Here is a 16,816-nt window from a genome sequence, read left to right on the forward strand (position 1 = left end):
GTGAGGTTTATTGAAACCTAGTTAGGCAACAGAGAGGCTAGCTTCACCTCTGGTTGGGAGTGGGATGTGAAGTGCAACCCCTTTCCCAGACCAACCATCATTTCCCACATTTTTTTTACCCAACCTCCTTCACCTGGAGTGACTGCCTCGGGGTGATTCTGGGATATATTACGGCAGAGCCTGTTAATTTTCTCTTACCGTTGGAAACAATATTAAAAGATGTCACTGCTTTCTGTTTATCTATCATTCTGCCAGGTGATTGACTGCTTGGTCTGCAAGTCAAATTGAGTCTATGAATACTTTGTTGTTTAAGCCTTTCTGAAAATCCCAATAAATGTAGAAGATTTTTTTAAGACACTTAAAGGGGGCCTGCCTGTTGAATTATGCCTAATAACCAACCAACCTGTTGGAATAAGGGTAAGGTCAAAATGGTGCCCATCAAGCAGCCAATACCATGCTCTGTTCTGTGCTTCAATTAATGCCATAGAACAAAACTAGAGGCATCAGTTAACGCCAGGTGGGAGATACTTTGAAGGACACATTTAAAAGAGGCTGCCTTGAGGCTGATATTTTAAGGCTGATAACTTTCAAGTTAATTTATATATAGAAATCATTTTTTTATTTCTGTGCAAGTCTATCAATGGCCACAAAGGGGTTGTACCAAGTATAGGGTAGGGGTTACCAACCTGATCTTCGTCAGTCTGACTGCTGGTCACCTACAGATCATGAGAAAAATTGAATGAAGTGGCAGATGAAACATGCATCCTGCCACTCCATACTGTATGGGGGTGTCAGAATATGCCCCGTGGTATGTGGTAGTCCCTTTCACTGTCTATGAGCGTTCCAGAGACAGCCAAGCACTGTACACTGCAATTTCCTGCACCCCCTTGTAATGAATGGATCATTTAATTAGTGAAAACTAGGCCCCAATTCTCATAGCCGTAAGATATCGATTTCCACGACCCCCACTGATCAGATTGTCATCCCCTATAAAAAAAAATACCACATACCTACCACATGCAGCATGTGACTGTACATTTATACTTGCTTTTTGAATTTTTATCAGTGTCTTTAATTCGATGTAGATTCCCCACATTCCCTGGAATAACCTCAGTGTTGTTCCAAGTGTGAAATGCTGCAGATATGTTTAAAGCTGGTTAGATGCAGCAGATGGTGGGGAATGTGTATTTTATGCTGTGATGTTTAACAGGTAAAGATGTTTGGCACAATCCTATGCCAATGCCATAAAAGTGACAGCGAGACAGTTAAGCAGAGCTTCCCCTTAAATCTGTGGTGGTAATTGTTTCACTTCATTACATAGCGAAGGGACTGTGTAGATTAAAAGTCGCTGTGCGGAGAGCAGCTGGATGTGGGGATTAAGTCACTATGAGATTATAACACCTAGATTTTTTGTTCGGAGCATATGCACAATGCTGTTTTTGGATATGGTTTATGGAGTTTGTAGTTTGAACTGAATATCCCCTATATATTTTAAACAACATCTTAAGTGAATTTTTTTTTTGAACCATACAAAACTATCATGCCATCTAACCTTTCCCATCTCAGCCTTATTGTTAATATCCACTCTTGGAAATGTTTGGCTACCTATATATTTTTAAAGTCAATTTTCAGAATTCCAAATCTTCTGCATAGCTCTGAATCTACATGATGAAATTCTGTTAACTTTAAAGTCATAATTCTGGAATTTTAGGAACCTTATGCTTATTGTACTATACTTATTCTTTTGTTTCATTTGTGAACCCAATAATAGCTCAGAAGTGCCTCCTAGTGATGGCTGTAGCCAACCTGAATTTTATCCTTAAAAGGCAACTACCACCAGGATGAAGGACTGTATGCAAATGAGCCTAAGGGGCTCCAGGCTCCATATGTGTTAATGGAGCCTGGAACCCCTTAGGCTCATTTGCATGCAGTCTTTCATCCTGGTGGCAAATGTCCTTTAATGGCAGAACATTTCAATGAACATTTCAATTTTCAATGACTTAAAGCTATAAACCATATGTCTATTAACATTATGACTGTTGTATCCCACAGGCAAACTGAAGTCTGTTTCTTTTAACTACGAAGACTAAAGATGAACACAGGTATGATTTTCCTCATATGTATTTATATTATACACCCACATGTATCACCTCTATGCATATCATATCATATCTGATGCTTCTATATATATCTATATATAATGTTACAGTACGGCCTTTTACGCTCTTTTACATAACTATAAAGAGATTCTCGTATGGCGGCCGCCGGCCACAATTACGTTTGGTACCACTTGGGGCATAGAAAAAAAGAAGCTTATTGGACTGTAACTAATATGGTAAATTTTTAGCAAAAATAAAGTAACTTTAATGGTGGAGCTTAATATAAAGGAAATCTACTATCAAAACCAATAATGATAAACCAGGGACACTTACGCATAGATCCAGGTACCAGGACTGTGGTAATCTTCTTATATTTGTTATCGATGGCCTCCATCCTAATAGAATCAACTTTTATAATTATGCTAAAGAGGCAAAATGACTCGCGGTTGAGAGCATTACCACTGTTCTACAGCTTCACAGGCTGTTACACTGTGTCACCCTCCCCTTGCTCCCTCAGCACTTCACCCCTCCCTATGCCTGGTGTAATTTCACACTGTAGGAGGGGGGAAGGGTTCCTGCATACTTTTGTTTAGAGTGAAAGACTTGCCATTTGTCTGCAGAAGAGTGAGATTTGTCATTGTTCCGATGTCTGTTTTGTCTAATGCAGCTTACAACATGTCAATTATACTTCCCTATTCAATACTTTTGTCAAGCATGCAAGAATTCATGAAATAGTAGTCTAAAATAATACGTTTAACAAACAGTGAACAAGGCAATGTCTGTATATAACAAACGGGATAGATCCAGTCATTTTGAAACGCGGCTAATAAAAATCATCTTTTTAGGCCGACCTTAATTTCTACTTGTCTCGTAAGTGTACAGTGTAAGGCTCCATGCACATAAGCTTATTGATCTGGACGCATAACCCTTAATGAGGTCTATAACACCCAAATAGGGTGCGTTAAGCACAAAATGGCTAACCGCACCGTGACCAAGCCGGATGGCCACACGGCAAAAGATAGAGCAGGTCCTATAACTGCCCGTTTTGTGGAGGAGCCCCTCTCTATGTAGATGGAGGGGGCTAGGAGTGCGGCCCAGTAAAGCACACAATCGTGTCCGTGTAGAAGTGAGAACTGGAAGACGTATATTTTAAGGCATTATTTAGATTTCCCCATACTATGCATACCTCCCAACTTTTGTGGAGGAGAAAGAGGGACAAAATGGCGGCGCGCGAAGCGCGCCGCGGCGATTTTTTTACCCACAGAAGCCACACCCTAGCCACGCCCCCTAACCACACCCCCTGGCCACGCCACTGCTCATACCTTCAACGCATCCACTGGCACCAATGTATATTTATGTATATAATTGGGGGGCATATTCCACTCCCCCTAGACAACGAGCATGCCCTCCTAGACAACGAGCATGTCCTCCCCTAGACAACGAGCATGCCCCCCCCAGACAACGAGCATGTCCTCCCCTAGACAACGAGCATGTCCCCCCCTAGACAACGAGCATGTCCCCCCCAGACAACGGGCATGTCCGCCCCCAGACAACGAGCATGCCCCCCCCTAGACAACGAGCATGTCCCCCCCAGACAACGAGCATGTCCCCCCCAGACAACGGGCATGTCCGCCCCCAGACAACGAGCATGCCCCCCCCTAGACAACGAGCATGTCCCCCCCAGACAACGAGCATGCCCCCCCTAGACAACAAGCATGCCCCCCCTAGACAACGAGCATGTCCCCTAGACAACGAGCATGCCCCCCCCTAGACAACGAGCATGTACCCCCCCCTAGACAACGAGCATGTACCCCCACCTAGACAACGAGAATGTACCCCCACCTAGACAACGACCATGTCCCCCCCTAGACAACAAGCATGTCCCCCCCCCTAGACAACGAGCATGTCCCCCACCTAGACAACGAGCCTGTCCCCCCCCCTAGACAACGAGCATGTCCCCCCCCTAGACAACGAGCATGTCCTCCCCTGTGGCTGCGTGCCCTTTTTTGTGTGTTTGTGTTATTTTTGTCTTCCAGGACCGTGCCTGCTGTGGACTGCTTCCGATTCGAAGGATTACATCGATGACCGACAGTTCTAACAAATAAAATGGTCAACGAGGGTGTGTCTGCGTTTTTTGTTCAATAAAATTTTCTGAAAACGGTGTGATTATTTATTTTTTTGCGACACTCTTCATAGTTTGCCGTAGTAGTGGTGCCGGCTAGGTGACGGTGCTCATTACTAAGGGCTGGCCTTAGTGTTTGCCTTAATTTTTTTGGCAAATTCACACTAACGCCCATACCATTACCCCGGTACCCACCGCCACCAGGGGTGCCGGGAAGAGCCGGGTACAAACCAGTACCTGACCGTCTATAGATGGTCAGGTGTTGGGGCGGCTGCAGGCTGTTATTGTTGCGCTGGAATAGCCCCCTAACAGTGACCTATCCCAGCTCAGTAATGGCAGGCTGCTGCTGCTTTTTTGTATCAGGCTGATTTGAAAAATAGGGGCACCCCATGCCGTTTTTTCTTCAAATTTTTGACAAAAATATGCGTGGGGTCCCCCCTTTAAAGGGGGCTCCCAGGCTGTTTCCCCCATTTTTACAAAAAAATGGGGGGGAAAAACGGCATGGGGTGCCCCTATTGTTCAAATCAGCCTGATACAAAAAAGCAGCAGCAGCCTGCCATTACTGAGCTGGGATAGGCCACTGTTAGGGGGCTATCCCAGCGCAACAATAACAGCCTGCAGCCGCCCCAACACCTGACCATCTATAGACGGTCAGGTACTGGTTTGTACCCGGCTCTTCCCGGCACCCCTGGTGGCGGTGGGTACCGGGGTAATGGTATGGGCGTTAGTGTAAATTTGCCAAAAAAATTAAGGCAAACACTAAGGCCAGCCCTTAGTAATGAGCACCGTCACCTAGCCGGCACCACTACTACGGCAAACTATGAAGAGTGTCGCAAAAAAATAAATAATCACACCGTTTTCAGAAAATTTTATTGAACAAAAGACGCAGACACACCCTCGTTGACCATTTTATTTGTTAGAAATGTCGGTCATAGACGTAATCCTTCGAATCCGAAGCAGTCCACAGCAGGCACGGTCCTGGAAGACAAAAATAACACAAACACACAAAAAAGGGCACGCAGCCACAGGGGAGGACATGCTCGTTGTCTAGGGGTCAGGGGTAGACATGCTCGTTGTCTAGGGGGGGGGGAAATGCTAGTTGTCTAGGGGGGGGACATGCTCGTTGTCTAGGAGTCGGGGGGAGACATGCTCGTTGTCTAGGGGGGGGAATGCTCGTTGTCTGGGGGGGGGGGACATGCTCGTTGTCTAGGGGGGGGGGCATGCTCGTTGTCTTGGGGGGGGACATGCTCGTTGTCTAGGGGTCAGGGGGAGACATGCTCGTTGTCTAGCAGGGGGAAATGCTCGTTGTCTAGGGGGGGAAATCCTCGTTGTCTAGGGGGGGGACATGCTCGTTGTCGCAGTAAAGGGGAGGGGTCCTATGGAGCGCAGTAAAGGGGAGGGGTCCTATGGAGCGCAGTAAAGGGGAGGGGTCCTATGGAGCGCAGTAAAGGGGAGGGGTCCTATGGAGCGCAGTAAAGGGGAGGGGTCCTATGGAGCGCAGTAAAGGGGAGGGGTCCTATGGAGCGCAGTAAAGGGGAGGAGTCCTATTGAGCGCGCAGTGAAAGCCATAAAAAACACATTTGATATTTTCCTTCCCGCTTCCCAGTACAGGGCCTGGAATATTTAATACTGTCACTAGGAAGTATAATTTGTTACGCAGAAACAGGCCGCACACAGCTCTGTACGTGGAAAAATAAAAAAGTTATTGATTTTTGAAAGTGGGGAGTGAAATATGGAAACGCAAAAATCGTTCCGTCAGAGTAATGGAGCAGGCGGCCGTGTATGACCATTCTGCTCCATTACCGTCATAGAGCGATGACATGGACCTTATGTGGACCCCAACAGACCCCTTGTTTTCATGATCTATGGGGGTCACATCACTGAAACCCCCACACATCAGCAGGTTAAGCCCTGTCCTATGGATAGGGCCTAACTTGTATTTGTGGGAAAACCCCTTTAACCCCTTAACGCTCTGCGCCGTAGCTCTACGACGCAGAGAGTATAAGGAGTGTATGAAGAGGGCTCACGGGCTGAGTCTTCTTCATACAAGGTGGGGGGTTTTGCATGTTGCAGAAAACCCCCACCGCTAATAACCGCAGTCGGTCATTGTCGCCGGCAAAGTCTTTTTTACGATCGCTGTGCCCCCGAACGTCATCGGGGGCGGCGATCGTTTGCCGTGGTAGCCTCGGGTCTTCTTTTGACACGAGGCTACATGGCTTCTGCAGGTTCGTTACAATGAGCCAGAAGTATTGCAGTATATGGTAGAAGCGATCTGACCATCTAGGGTTAATGTACCGTAGATGGTCTAAGAAATAGTGGAAAAAAAAGAAAAAACAGGTTTTAAAAATAAAAAAAATTTATAAAATATTAAAAATTCTAATCACCTCCCTTTCCCTAGAACGGATATAAAACATAATAAACAGTAAAGATCACAGACATATTAGGTATCGCCGCGTCCCAAAATGCCCGATCTATCAAAATATAAAAACGGTTACGGGTGGCGGTGACCTCCGAGGCGGGAAATGGCGCCCAAATGTCCGAAATGCGACTTTTACACCTTTTTACATCACATAAAAAATGAAATTAAAAATGATCAAAATGTCGCACAGACCTCAAAATGGTAGCAATGAAAACGTCGGCTCATTTCGCCAAAAATGACCCCTCACACATCTCCGTGCGCCAAAGTATGAAAAAGTTATTAGCGTCAGAAGATGGCAAAAATTTTTTTTTTTTTTTTTTTGCACACATGCGTTTAATTTTTGAAAATGTATTAAAACACAATAAAACCTATAAATCCGGTATCACCGCGATCGCACCAAACCAAAGAATAAAGCTGAGGTGTTATTTTGAGTGCACAGTCAAAGTCGAAAAAACTGAGCCCACAAGAACGTGACATGTGCGGTTTTTTAAAAAAATTTTTCCACATTTGGAATTTTTTGCAGCTTCGCAGTACACGGCATGTTAAAATAAATAACATTACGGGAAAGTAAAATTTGTTACGCACAAAATAAGCCCTCACACAGGTCTGTACACGGAAAAATGAAACAGTTATGGATTTTTGAAGTTGGAGAGCGAGAAATGAGAGAAAAACCCTGCGTCCTTAAGGGGTTAAGGGATTAAGTATATGGTACAATAAAAGCAGAATAGAAGGGCACTGGGGGGGTTAGGGATGGGGGCAGGGGGTCTATGGAGGAAAGTGTTTAACCCTTTAGCTGCTGCCTGCAGTCACTGTAGAGTACCTGTTATCACACTGCAGCAGCTGCACACACTCGGCTCTGCTTCATCAGACGAACTTCAGTGAGGAGCAGGAGGAGGTGGGGGCAGGGAGCCATTGATGTAGCAGTGCTGGAGAGTTCCTGCCTGCACGGAGGATGATCCCCTGGGGCTGCTGTGCAGGGGCAGTGCAGAGAACATGACACTCTGCACTGCTCCATCCATCCATCCATCCATGTGCCTGCAAGTGGCAGCCTGAGGACAGGGAGGGCTCTGCCTCCCAGGGGAGGGGATGGGGGAGGTGCCGGCTCTGCAGCAGACAGCCCGGGAGCTGGAGAGGAGGAGGACGCTGTACCCCGCCCCCTGGCTTCTCTGTATCCTGAGCAGGACGGGGGCGGGACTCGGGGGCGGGACTCGGGGGGGGGGGCGGGACTCGGGGGCGGGACAAAACGGAAAAATCCGTGAAACCGCAAAAAAACCGGGACTTTCACTTAACGGTCCGTGCAGGCGGGACAAGGGTTAAAAAACGGGACTGTCCCGCCCAAAACGGGACGGTTGGGAGGTATGTACTATGTCCTGTCCAGAATATCCTGAATAGAAGTACAGGTTACACACAAAAACTCTGGAGATTTGTTATGTTGTCACATTTATCTTGGCTTTATCATTTTCAGCATTGGAAGGTAAGTAAATGCAAAAGCAGCTACTCACTACTACTTATAATAATACTACTGGTGTCTATTATGTGACTCATAAAGCGATGCTAACAACATGTACAGGTACAGCCGTTGTACTGTCCATGGCTATGTGTATACCTGTTCCTCTCATGTTCCTGCTCTGTAATGCCTCATATTTCCATATTGGTGCTAAACATTGCATGTGCTTGCGGTGTCTGCGTTTTGCTTGCATTACTATCACTTTGTGTGCTTCCAGATAGCGGTGGATGTGCTCGCAAACGTGCTGCAATGTCTGTCACACTAACAGCTGTGAAGAGAGTGCAAAGTTCTCCAAATCTGTTGGCTTCAGGTATAGCAACTAACCAAAACAACAGACAAGTGTTGAAACTTTTTGCTGCAGCTCTCGCTTTTCCTGACTGCTGTAAAACACCTCCGTATCCAGTTTACTGTAACCTGGTTGAGTTTTCAGGTTGAAGTATCACATTGTGTAACATTTCACTCTGTATTGTTTAATACAGCTAACATAATAAAACGAAACCTTTTATTATGGAATACAACGCTTTAGTGGTGTGTTGTGTCCATTACTCCATCCCTAAAGGTGGTCCAATAGTACTGATACAGTGGATTTATTATTTTATTACTGTATTATTGAAAGGATTCAATATAACTGTATGTTCCAATTTGCTTTTAGGGCATTAGGACATCATAAAACAAGCCATGATATCACACGTTCTTTTTGAGTATAGTATTTTATGGTTGTAGTTAAGAACATAACAAACAGAAACTGTTGCATGTGGGTTATGATAAATTTAAAGAAAATCTATCACAGTTTTTAGCTCCATAAACCAAAGTAACATCCTTGTAGCTATTTATACAAATAACTTGTGCATACCTTTTTCTTCAGTCTTCCAGGTCAGCATTCCCCCAAAAATCAGTTTCATAAAATATGCTTACTACTCCTATATGCTTCTGTGGGCGTTACCATAGCTTCTCTTAACGATAAGCTGTGTGGGGCGGTTCCCAGAGTCTCTCCTCTGTAGAGATCCATCGGACATCTACCGTGCATGTGGTCTTGCCAGAGTCGTAGGAGAAGGGAGGCAAGTTCAGAAGAGTAGGTGGGAGTTTCATGTCTGTACCACTTGACATGTGCTGGAACCTGGAAATAACATCGTGATAACACCCCCGACCAAAGCACTTCAAAATAATGGGGGAGATTTATCACTACTTCTACACCAGGAATAATCGCAAATTTTTTGCAGTTCAAGAATTTGTGATTAAAATACGCCACTTGCCCGCCATGTGGGGGTGGAGGGGGCAGTGGCCGGTGGAGGGGTCGCCATGACGAGGGCAGGCCACTATGATAAATGTCCCCCAATGAGCGTTTCTTTTGAAGAGCGATTTTCAGAGGAATACTGACCTGGAATATTGGAGTAAAAAAAATTTCCGAGTCATGTGTAAAAAGAGCAACAAGCATTGTGTTTCGGTTTGAGGGGCAAAAATATTGTGATAAATCTTTAATTTAATAGCTGATCTTGCATCTGATACGTATTTTACTAAATATATATATATATATATATATATATATATATATATATATATATAGCTTGAGAAAGGCTCCAGGCCATGGGAGCCGAAACGTAGCTTGGCACATGTTGGAATAAACTACCACTTTTTTCACAAGCCTTTGGAGTGCTGCCATTTTTTCTAATACTAAGTATCCTGGGACCTCTCGTCCTGGCCCCTGAATGTGCACCAATACCTGAATTTTTGAGTGCTGCAACTACCTTTTTTATATATATACATGATAGATGCAATTGAAAATAGTGAAACTTTCGTTAACACATCAGTACTTTAAAAAAAATGAATCACAGGCTATCTTTAAACATTTAGAATATTTTTCCATCCAAAATGTCAAAAAAATGAGTCACTGAGTGAAGAATGTTATGTTGGAGAAATAACCTTACTTTTATTCTCATTGTGGTAATAATTTATTCTTCAGAAACCAGTGCCGTCTGTTTTCTTAAAGGAAATGTACCATTTGCTTTTATGAATTGTGAACCAAACATACATTGAGACTGCTGTAGCTACACTGATGTAGGGACATATCTTGTTTAATCCATGGACTGAGTGGTTTTGCTGAAAACAGTATTGTAAAATTATGATAATGGGTCTCTCCTCACCCAAATTATGCACTGCTCCAGCCTTGTCCTGCAAAGCATAAGCCAAGAATACATCATCCCTGAGTTGTACCTGACAGGCAGAAGTAATCAATCGCTGCACCATCCCCCAGCTGCTTTGTATGAGTCATCCAGTCATCCAGGACCCCTTTGTTCTTCTGATTGTTGGGATCCCATTCTTATGATAGATGGGTGTCCGGCAGTCTGACTGTTACCAAACAGTTTTTTTGTCCCTAAAGGATAACTTACAAACATGGCTGAACCCCTTTAAAGAACATGTTGGAGCCTTTTCACCATATTTTGATTGATTATGCTCATCTACAAAAATTAAAATTAGGGCATTGTGGCTTTAGGGCAGGGGCAGTAAAAGTTGATAGATGCATTTTCAAAATTGCTTAATTCTCTTTTTGCCTTACCTGTTTACAAATTGCAAAATGTTTTTCAAAAAGTAGAACTACCACTACTACCAAACGCATATACTGTAATAGTACTCCGTTTGTATGTATTACATTCTTGTGTCTGAGAGTGATGTAGGCATTTTTGAGAACAAAATGCCCTTAAATTCTAAGATTCTTTTGATAACATCTTTTACATTACATGGATTGTCTGATAGTTGAAAAAAAAGTCTGCTTATTTTTTTTTGAGCTGCTGCGCCATTTACACCTACAGGATTTGCCTGGAAATGCCGCTTAGATTAAATTAATCTGAAAGGGATGAGTTATAATAGCAGATGGAGCCCACAGATAGGCAGAGCGATGATTACTAAGGAAACTTTTTTTCTAATCTGAGACATCGCCTTTAATTGTAAATGATTTTCATTTTCAAAGTTTGCGAATTTTTCTAAGTTCGGGTTATGAGGTTGTTGCCTATTGGTCATTTTAAATAAAAAAAATTAACATATATTAACTACCAATTAATTTTTTTTTTTTAGGGCAGGACTCTCATTCGCCTGATTCAGGTACTCCGATATTCCTCTTTAGTATTTTTTGGTCTTGTGATTGCTCAGTATTGGTTAGTGTTGTTGGGTATAGTTGGCTATAGAGTAGCTGGGCAGACAACTAACCTCACATTTACCATAGTAATGATAATGGCACTGTACATATGGTCTGGTTTAACTCTAGATATCTGGAGGTCTTACAATGATTGTGTGAAAGATGGTCTCAATGGTGATTCAAGTGGTTCCTCCCTTGCAGCAAAAGGCTTTAGAAGTGTCCGGCCGAACTTACAGGACAGAAAATCCCCTACTCAGGTAAATTATATGATTTCTGTTTAATATTCCTTCAGATTTCATAACCAATCAGCGGATGTGCAGCTCTGTATGTTTAACAGGTTTAACATGGAATTGGAATTATCTATACAGTTACAAAGCAGGGCAGAGATCTTTAATGTGTCATAAGTTTAATGAACATCAAATTGATCTTTTCTCCACTTTTTTACGAGATTTGGTCTCCTATGCCTACGTATAGACTGATGTAACAGGTTGCAAGAAAGATGCCTTGAATACAATAATGATCTCTTGAAGAATGTAATACTCTACCTCAAGCTCCAAAGAGTTACAATATGCAAAGGCTCAGATATATATCTTGTCGTTAAGAGAGGGGGTGGTCCTGTAACTTAGGTAACAATACGATACTGGAAACCTCCACTGTAAAGCACATATATATTGTGATATTAGTGATACAGAAGAGGCTTCTGTTATTGCTCAGTTGCCTTGACTTTGTGTTAGCCCACTCTTCCGGCAACACTTATAAAAACTTGGGTGGGAGTTATTAACACTTTGGAAAAGGCACAGAGATTCCTGTTGAACCCCCCCCCCCCCCCCCAATTATCTGCTCACACCTTTAAAGCACACATAAAGGAAAGATGGATGAGATGTATGGACATCTAGTTGCAATTCAATACTTAAATGGAACTTGTCAACAGATTTTATCCCAGTAAACTACTTACCACTCGGGTAGGGTGGTTATTAATTCTTTAGAAACACTTGTCATATGGGGACAAGTGTTTCTAAAGAATAAAAAAACGTGAAATCATAGCTTTGGCTCCTCCCCCCTTTGATGACATATTGGTGATGCATGACAGAGATGCCGGTTTATACGGTCTAGCATTTTTCCACATTTCCCCTGTTGAACAGCCTTTGTTTAGTACAGACCACTCCCCCGTTTTAACTGCGCTCTACTTCTCCCCTTTATTGACCCTTTTATATGATAAAACTGCACAGACACTAGTCCATGTCATCATACCGTAAATTAAATATGACACACAGCATGAACAGACCCGTGCTGTGATTGGGGGTCAGTGAAGTCACAGGCGCTTGTTTAAATGGTCCATTTTTTTTTACAGCTGTGGACATGTGATGTCCATATTGTATCTGCATCTGTTTTTTTCACCTCCGTATGTCATCCGTTTTTTTTTTTCCACATCTGCAAAAAAAATGAATGGGTTTCTAACTTACTTTATGCGCCGCCTTGCTTAGAAACATTTGAGAAAAAACAGACACAATACGGATGTCATCTGTGTGCCATCCATTTTTTTTTGTGGATCCATTGACATCTATAGAGGTCTGTGCTCTGCATGTGAGAAAAAAAATAGTGCATACTGCAATAACTTTACTCACTGGGGTATATTTATCATACGCAGGTGCTTGTTCATTTTCAAAGTGGCATACATCAAGAGGCGGAAGCCTATTGGGGCAAGCGGCTGTGCAGTGTTTATTCTACGCCAAGCAGGGTGTAGAAAAAACTGCAGCCAGTGACTTTTCACGTATGAAAAGTTGCCAGCAGCAGCGAGTGCGCCGGCACATTTTTGCCTACCACTCCCGGCCGGCCAGCCGGCCACTCCCTCCGCTCGGCAAGCCACGCCCCCTCACTCCCCTTCATGCCCCACTAGCAATAAGCTAGTATTTGCAATTATTTCAGGGCACAGAGGCCCTGATAAATATGCCCCATTGTTTGCACATCCTTGAAAAAAACTGACTTTTGAACAGACCCATAGGATTCATTGGGTCTGTATGCAATCCGTATGACCTCAGAAACGCCCGTCTGATGAGCCCTAACATTGCCTTAATACCTCTAACTAGATCACATTCACATACACTCTGCTCTCTCATTGCGATGGTTTATTGAAAGCTCCATCCTTTCCTTGCATCGAGTCATTATTCTTAAGCGAGAATTAACACAGCAGCTTGTGGTGAACCATCTGCAACAATGCATAATGCTGTATAATGGGGTTTGGGGTTTATCCGAGACTCACAATGTTCTTACCAGATGGAGAGACTTCATCAAGGATTCAGCTTCAGATCCATTGTTTGTGGTCCATACATTGTTTTATATATATATTAAGAGAGAAACAACTTTCGTTTGTATCCCACAAAACCTAAAAGAAGAAAATGAGAAATATTATTTACATGGACTTTCACAATTTACTGGTAAATATAACCCTGTGAAACGTTCTTATGACTGTTCAGCCGTTTCCTCGTAATCTGTCTCTTCCCGTTTCGTAATAAGTGGTCATACACGTTAAACAGATCCCTGATTTCGGCAGAACAGGCCAATTATTAGATTTTGCTAAAAGAATTGGCTGCTCCTTTTCTTCTCTTGGGACGTAAGCGGTGGCCAGTTTTATCTGCCCATCGCTCGTTTCCTGCTCCCTATTGAGAACTGAAGTGTGCATGTATATAAAGAGGTCAGGAAGAATAGCTCTAACATGTTAATGGCGTATTTGCACCTTAAAGTACATTTTACCGCTCCCATTAGGACTATAACTTATTAGCCAATTTTTTTTTACTGATTTTGTGTTGTGATTCTACATAGTGCACCAACTTGTGAGAAGTTATGGGCTAGCCGACACCTGTGCTTAGCCATTATATTTACTTCAGTTAGAAGCAGTGACCTCTCTAAGATGGCTTTATTTGAACCAGCCCTGAAGGAAAGGGGTTGTATGTTTTTTGTAGTATTTTATCACTAGATGTAGTAAAATAATTTATTACAATACTGAGTGTCTGGAATTTTTAATCAGTAAAGCTGCAAGAGCTATGGGGAAATTATTAAGGGAATCAGCTATTAAGGATCACTCTTTATGAAAACATTTTTTTTATAATTTTTTAACTATTTTTTACTATTTACCATATAAAATGTGTAGACTATTCTCCACAGGAAAACTAGAAATCAAAGGGTGATTCCACACATATATTCCAAAATTCCACTTCCAATATAAATAGGTTTAGTCTGATTTCAGAAATTGATTAAAACCTGCAACATTTTACTTCAATTTAAATTATAGTTTATTGTTGTGAATAAATCACTAATATTTATCCAATTAATTTAAAAAAAATTGTAAAAAAAAAATAAGCTGAAGATGTTCATTAATTGTCTAATAGAGTAAAATATAATGGTATCTAGATTCCTCCAAAGCTGCCATTGATAAAATATAAACCTTACTGTTACAGTAAAGCTTCAGATTATAGGAACTGGGATTGAGTATAATGGATTTACCACATGACCGTAGGCTAGTAAACATCTTGAAAGAACCAGCCGTCTGTTCATCTGTCTTAGACCTAAGGCAGCAGAGTTATTAGGTGGATGATCCCTTCGTAGACCAGCTAAAAGTACAAATTGGTCAAAATAATAGATTTAATTGATTCATTAAAAGTTTTAATTATTCACTGTGTGGTCTTGACTGCAGACTTCACATTTCTAAGTATCATATTTTAATACCATTTTGCAATGAATGTCACATTGCTCAATTCTGCCCTTTATCATTTTGGCTGCTTGAAACAACCTAATGGATAAATTAGAAAGAAGCCGTGTTATCAGCACCATAATAAATACAGAACTACTTTGAATTAGGTTTGGTTTGTATGATATTGACCAAAGTTTTTTCTGTTATAGTTAGGCAATGTTTTTTTAGTAATTGTGCTTTTTCCCCTATGTACAGGGTAGGGGACTAGACATCTTATAGCAGGGATACAACTGCTGGGTTCTGCAGAACAGAGGACCACAATAACCCCTGAGCTTCCATGTAATGCCACCTTATGTAATGTGCTGAAAGTTGGCATCGCAGTGGGACTTCTGCAGGGTCTATGGGAGATGGACCCCTCACCGTCACACATTTATACCGCTTATCTTGTGGATAAGGGATAGATGCAGTTTTTGGGGAAACCCTTTTAATTTTGCATGTGTTTCATAGTGAAATGGATTATGCAAGATCAGATTATTGGTTAAATGAATATATCATAATATATAATATATATATATATATATATATATATATATATATATATATATATATACTGCTCCAGCATGTTCACTCCGGTGGTCCTGACCTTCAACTGGACATAAATGTGTTGTAAATGTGTGTTATGTTATCACTGTAAGACCAACTGGGACCTTCAGAGCTGCAGGGATTTTAACAGGTGAGTATAGGTAATTTTTTAAATTGCTGTATCATGTTCTGCCCTTTAAATGTAACATCAAATACAGTTACTAAGCATTTAACATTTTCCTTCATCTAAACATGCTAATATATGCTTCTTCTTTTGTTTCTTTCCATGTTCTCTTCTGTTCTACGGTTCTATATAATTAACAGGCCCCCCCACCCCCACCTAGAATAGGCAGTTATCAGAGGTCATCCACTAATTTCCATCAGAGCGAGATAAGTGGGCATATACTAAGCCCAACAGGTGGACATCACAATAAGGAAAGCCTCCTGTATTCTGCTATGACCAGCACGGGCATTCAACAAACCACTACTAATCCACAGGCCTCATTTTCTAATGAAAGTAAACTGCTGGACCGTAAGCAGGATTCAAAAGAACGTAGAGTTTCCACCCTAAAGCTCATTTTAAAAGAATATTCTTCAGGGAACTCTCCATCTAACACTCTGCCCAGAAAAGCCCATCCTTCTGCCCAACTAGACTACTCACCCCACCGCTTGCCCCGTAACCCTGTTTCAGAAAAACACACCGCCTTACTGTCTGTAGAGATAGCATCAAAGCAGGGCACCAAGGGAGAAGAGAAACCAGGATATCATGGACCTCCTGCGGCAATGTGTTTGGACTCTTTGAAGGCCAATGCTAGTATTTCTGGACAAAAGAATACAACAGCAAGACATGTGGTATAATAATAGTTTCAAGTGTCTTGTCTAACAAGGAATGCAGTGCCGTGATCTAGTGCTTTAACCTAACCTAGTAGTACATTGATAAGAATGGGACCTAGAATTAGTGAATTGATCAAGTAGCATGTGTCAGCATGTTGAAATGATGGGTCTGTGTATCAATGCAAAGGTCTCCTCTTTATTATAACCTCTCAAATATATAATGTTACATCAGAGAACATCTAAATTCATTCTAATATTTGCCAAAGCTTTCACTTTCAAATGGTGATCAACGATTTTGGCATTGATGCAAAGACCCCAAAAGTGTTACTGTTTGTATTAATTTACTATATGTTTTATAGCGTCATAAGATGTATGTGTATATTTCTATATATTTACCCACTAGCAGTTGTTAAAGGGATCATGTCATCAAGAAGG

General features: G+C 42.1%; 1 protein-coding gene across 29 annotated transcripts in view; it reads left to right on the top strand.

Annotated features, from left to right (window-relative positions):
* SORBS2 (sorbin and SH3 domain containing 2) overlaps positions 1-16,816 on the top strand; it is a 188,061-nt gene that overhangs the window by 91,107 nt on the left and 80,138 nt on the right. For 12 of the 29 annotated variants that reach the window (XM_072122669.1, XM_072122687.1, XM_072122649.1 and 9 more), the window contains 5 exons: positions 2,053-2,102; positions 8,365-8,457; positions 11,217-11,243; positions 11,407-11,534; positions 15,872-16,399. In XM_072122669.1, coding sequence (XP_071978770.1) covers positions 2,093-2,102; positions 8,365-8,457; positions 11,217-11,243; positions 11,407-11,534; positions 15,872-16,399 — 786 coding nt within the window. In that variant the 5' untranslated portion in view covers positions 2,053-2,092. The remainder of the gene's footprint in view (positions 1-2,052; positions 2,103-8,364; positions 8,458-11,216; positions 11,244-11,406; positions 11,535-15,871; positions 16,400-16,816) is intronic. The other 17 variants (XM_072122695.1, XM_072122701.1, XM_072122709.1 and 14 more) reach the window with 8 other exon arrangements.

The sequence above is a fragment of the Engystomops pustulosus genome, chromosome 1 (assembly GCF_040894005.1).
Source record: "Engystomops pustulosus chromosome 1, aEngPut4.maternal, whole genome shotgun sequence".
Lineage (NCBI taxonomy): Eukaryota > Metazoa > Chordata > Amphibia > Anura > Leptodactylidae > Engystomops > Engystomops pustulosus.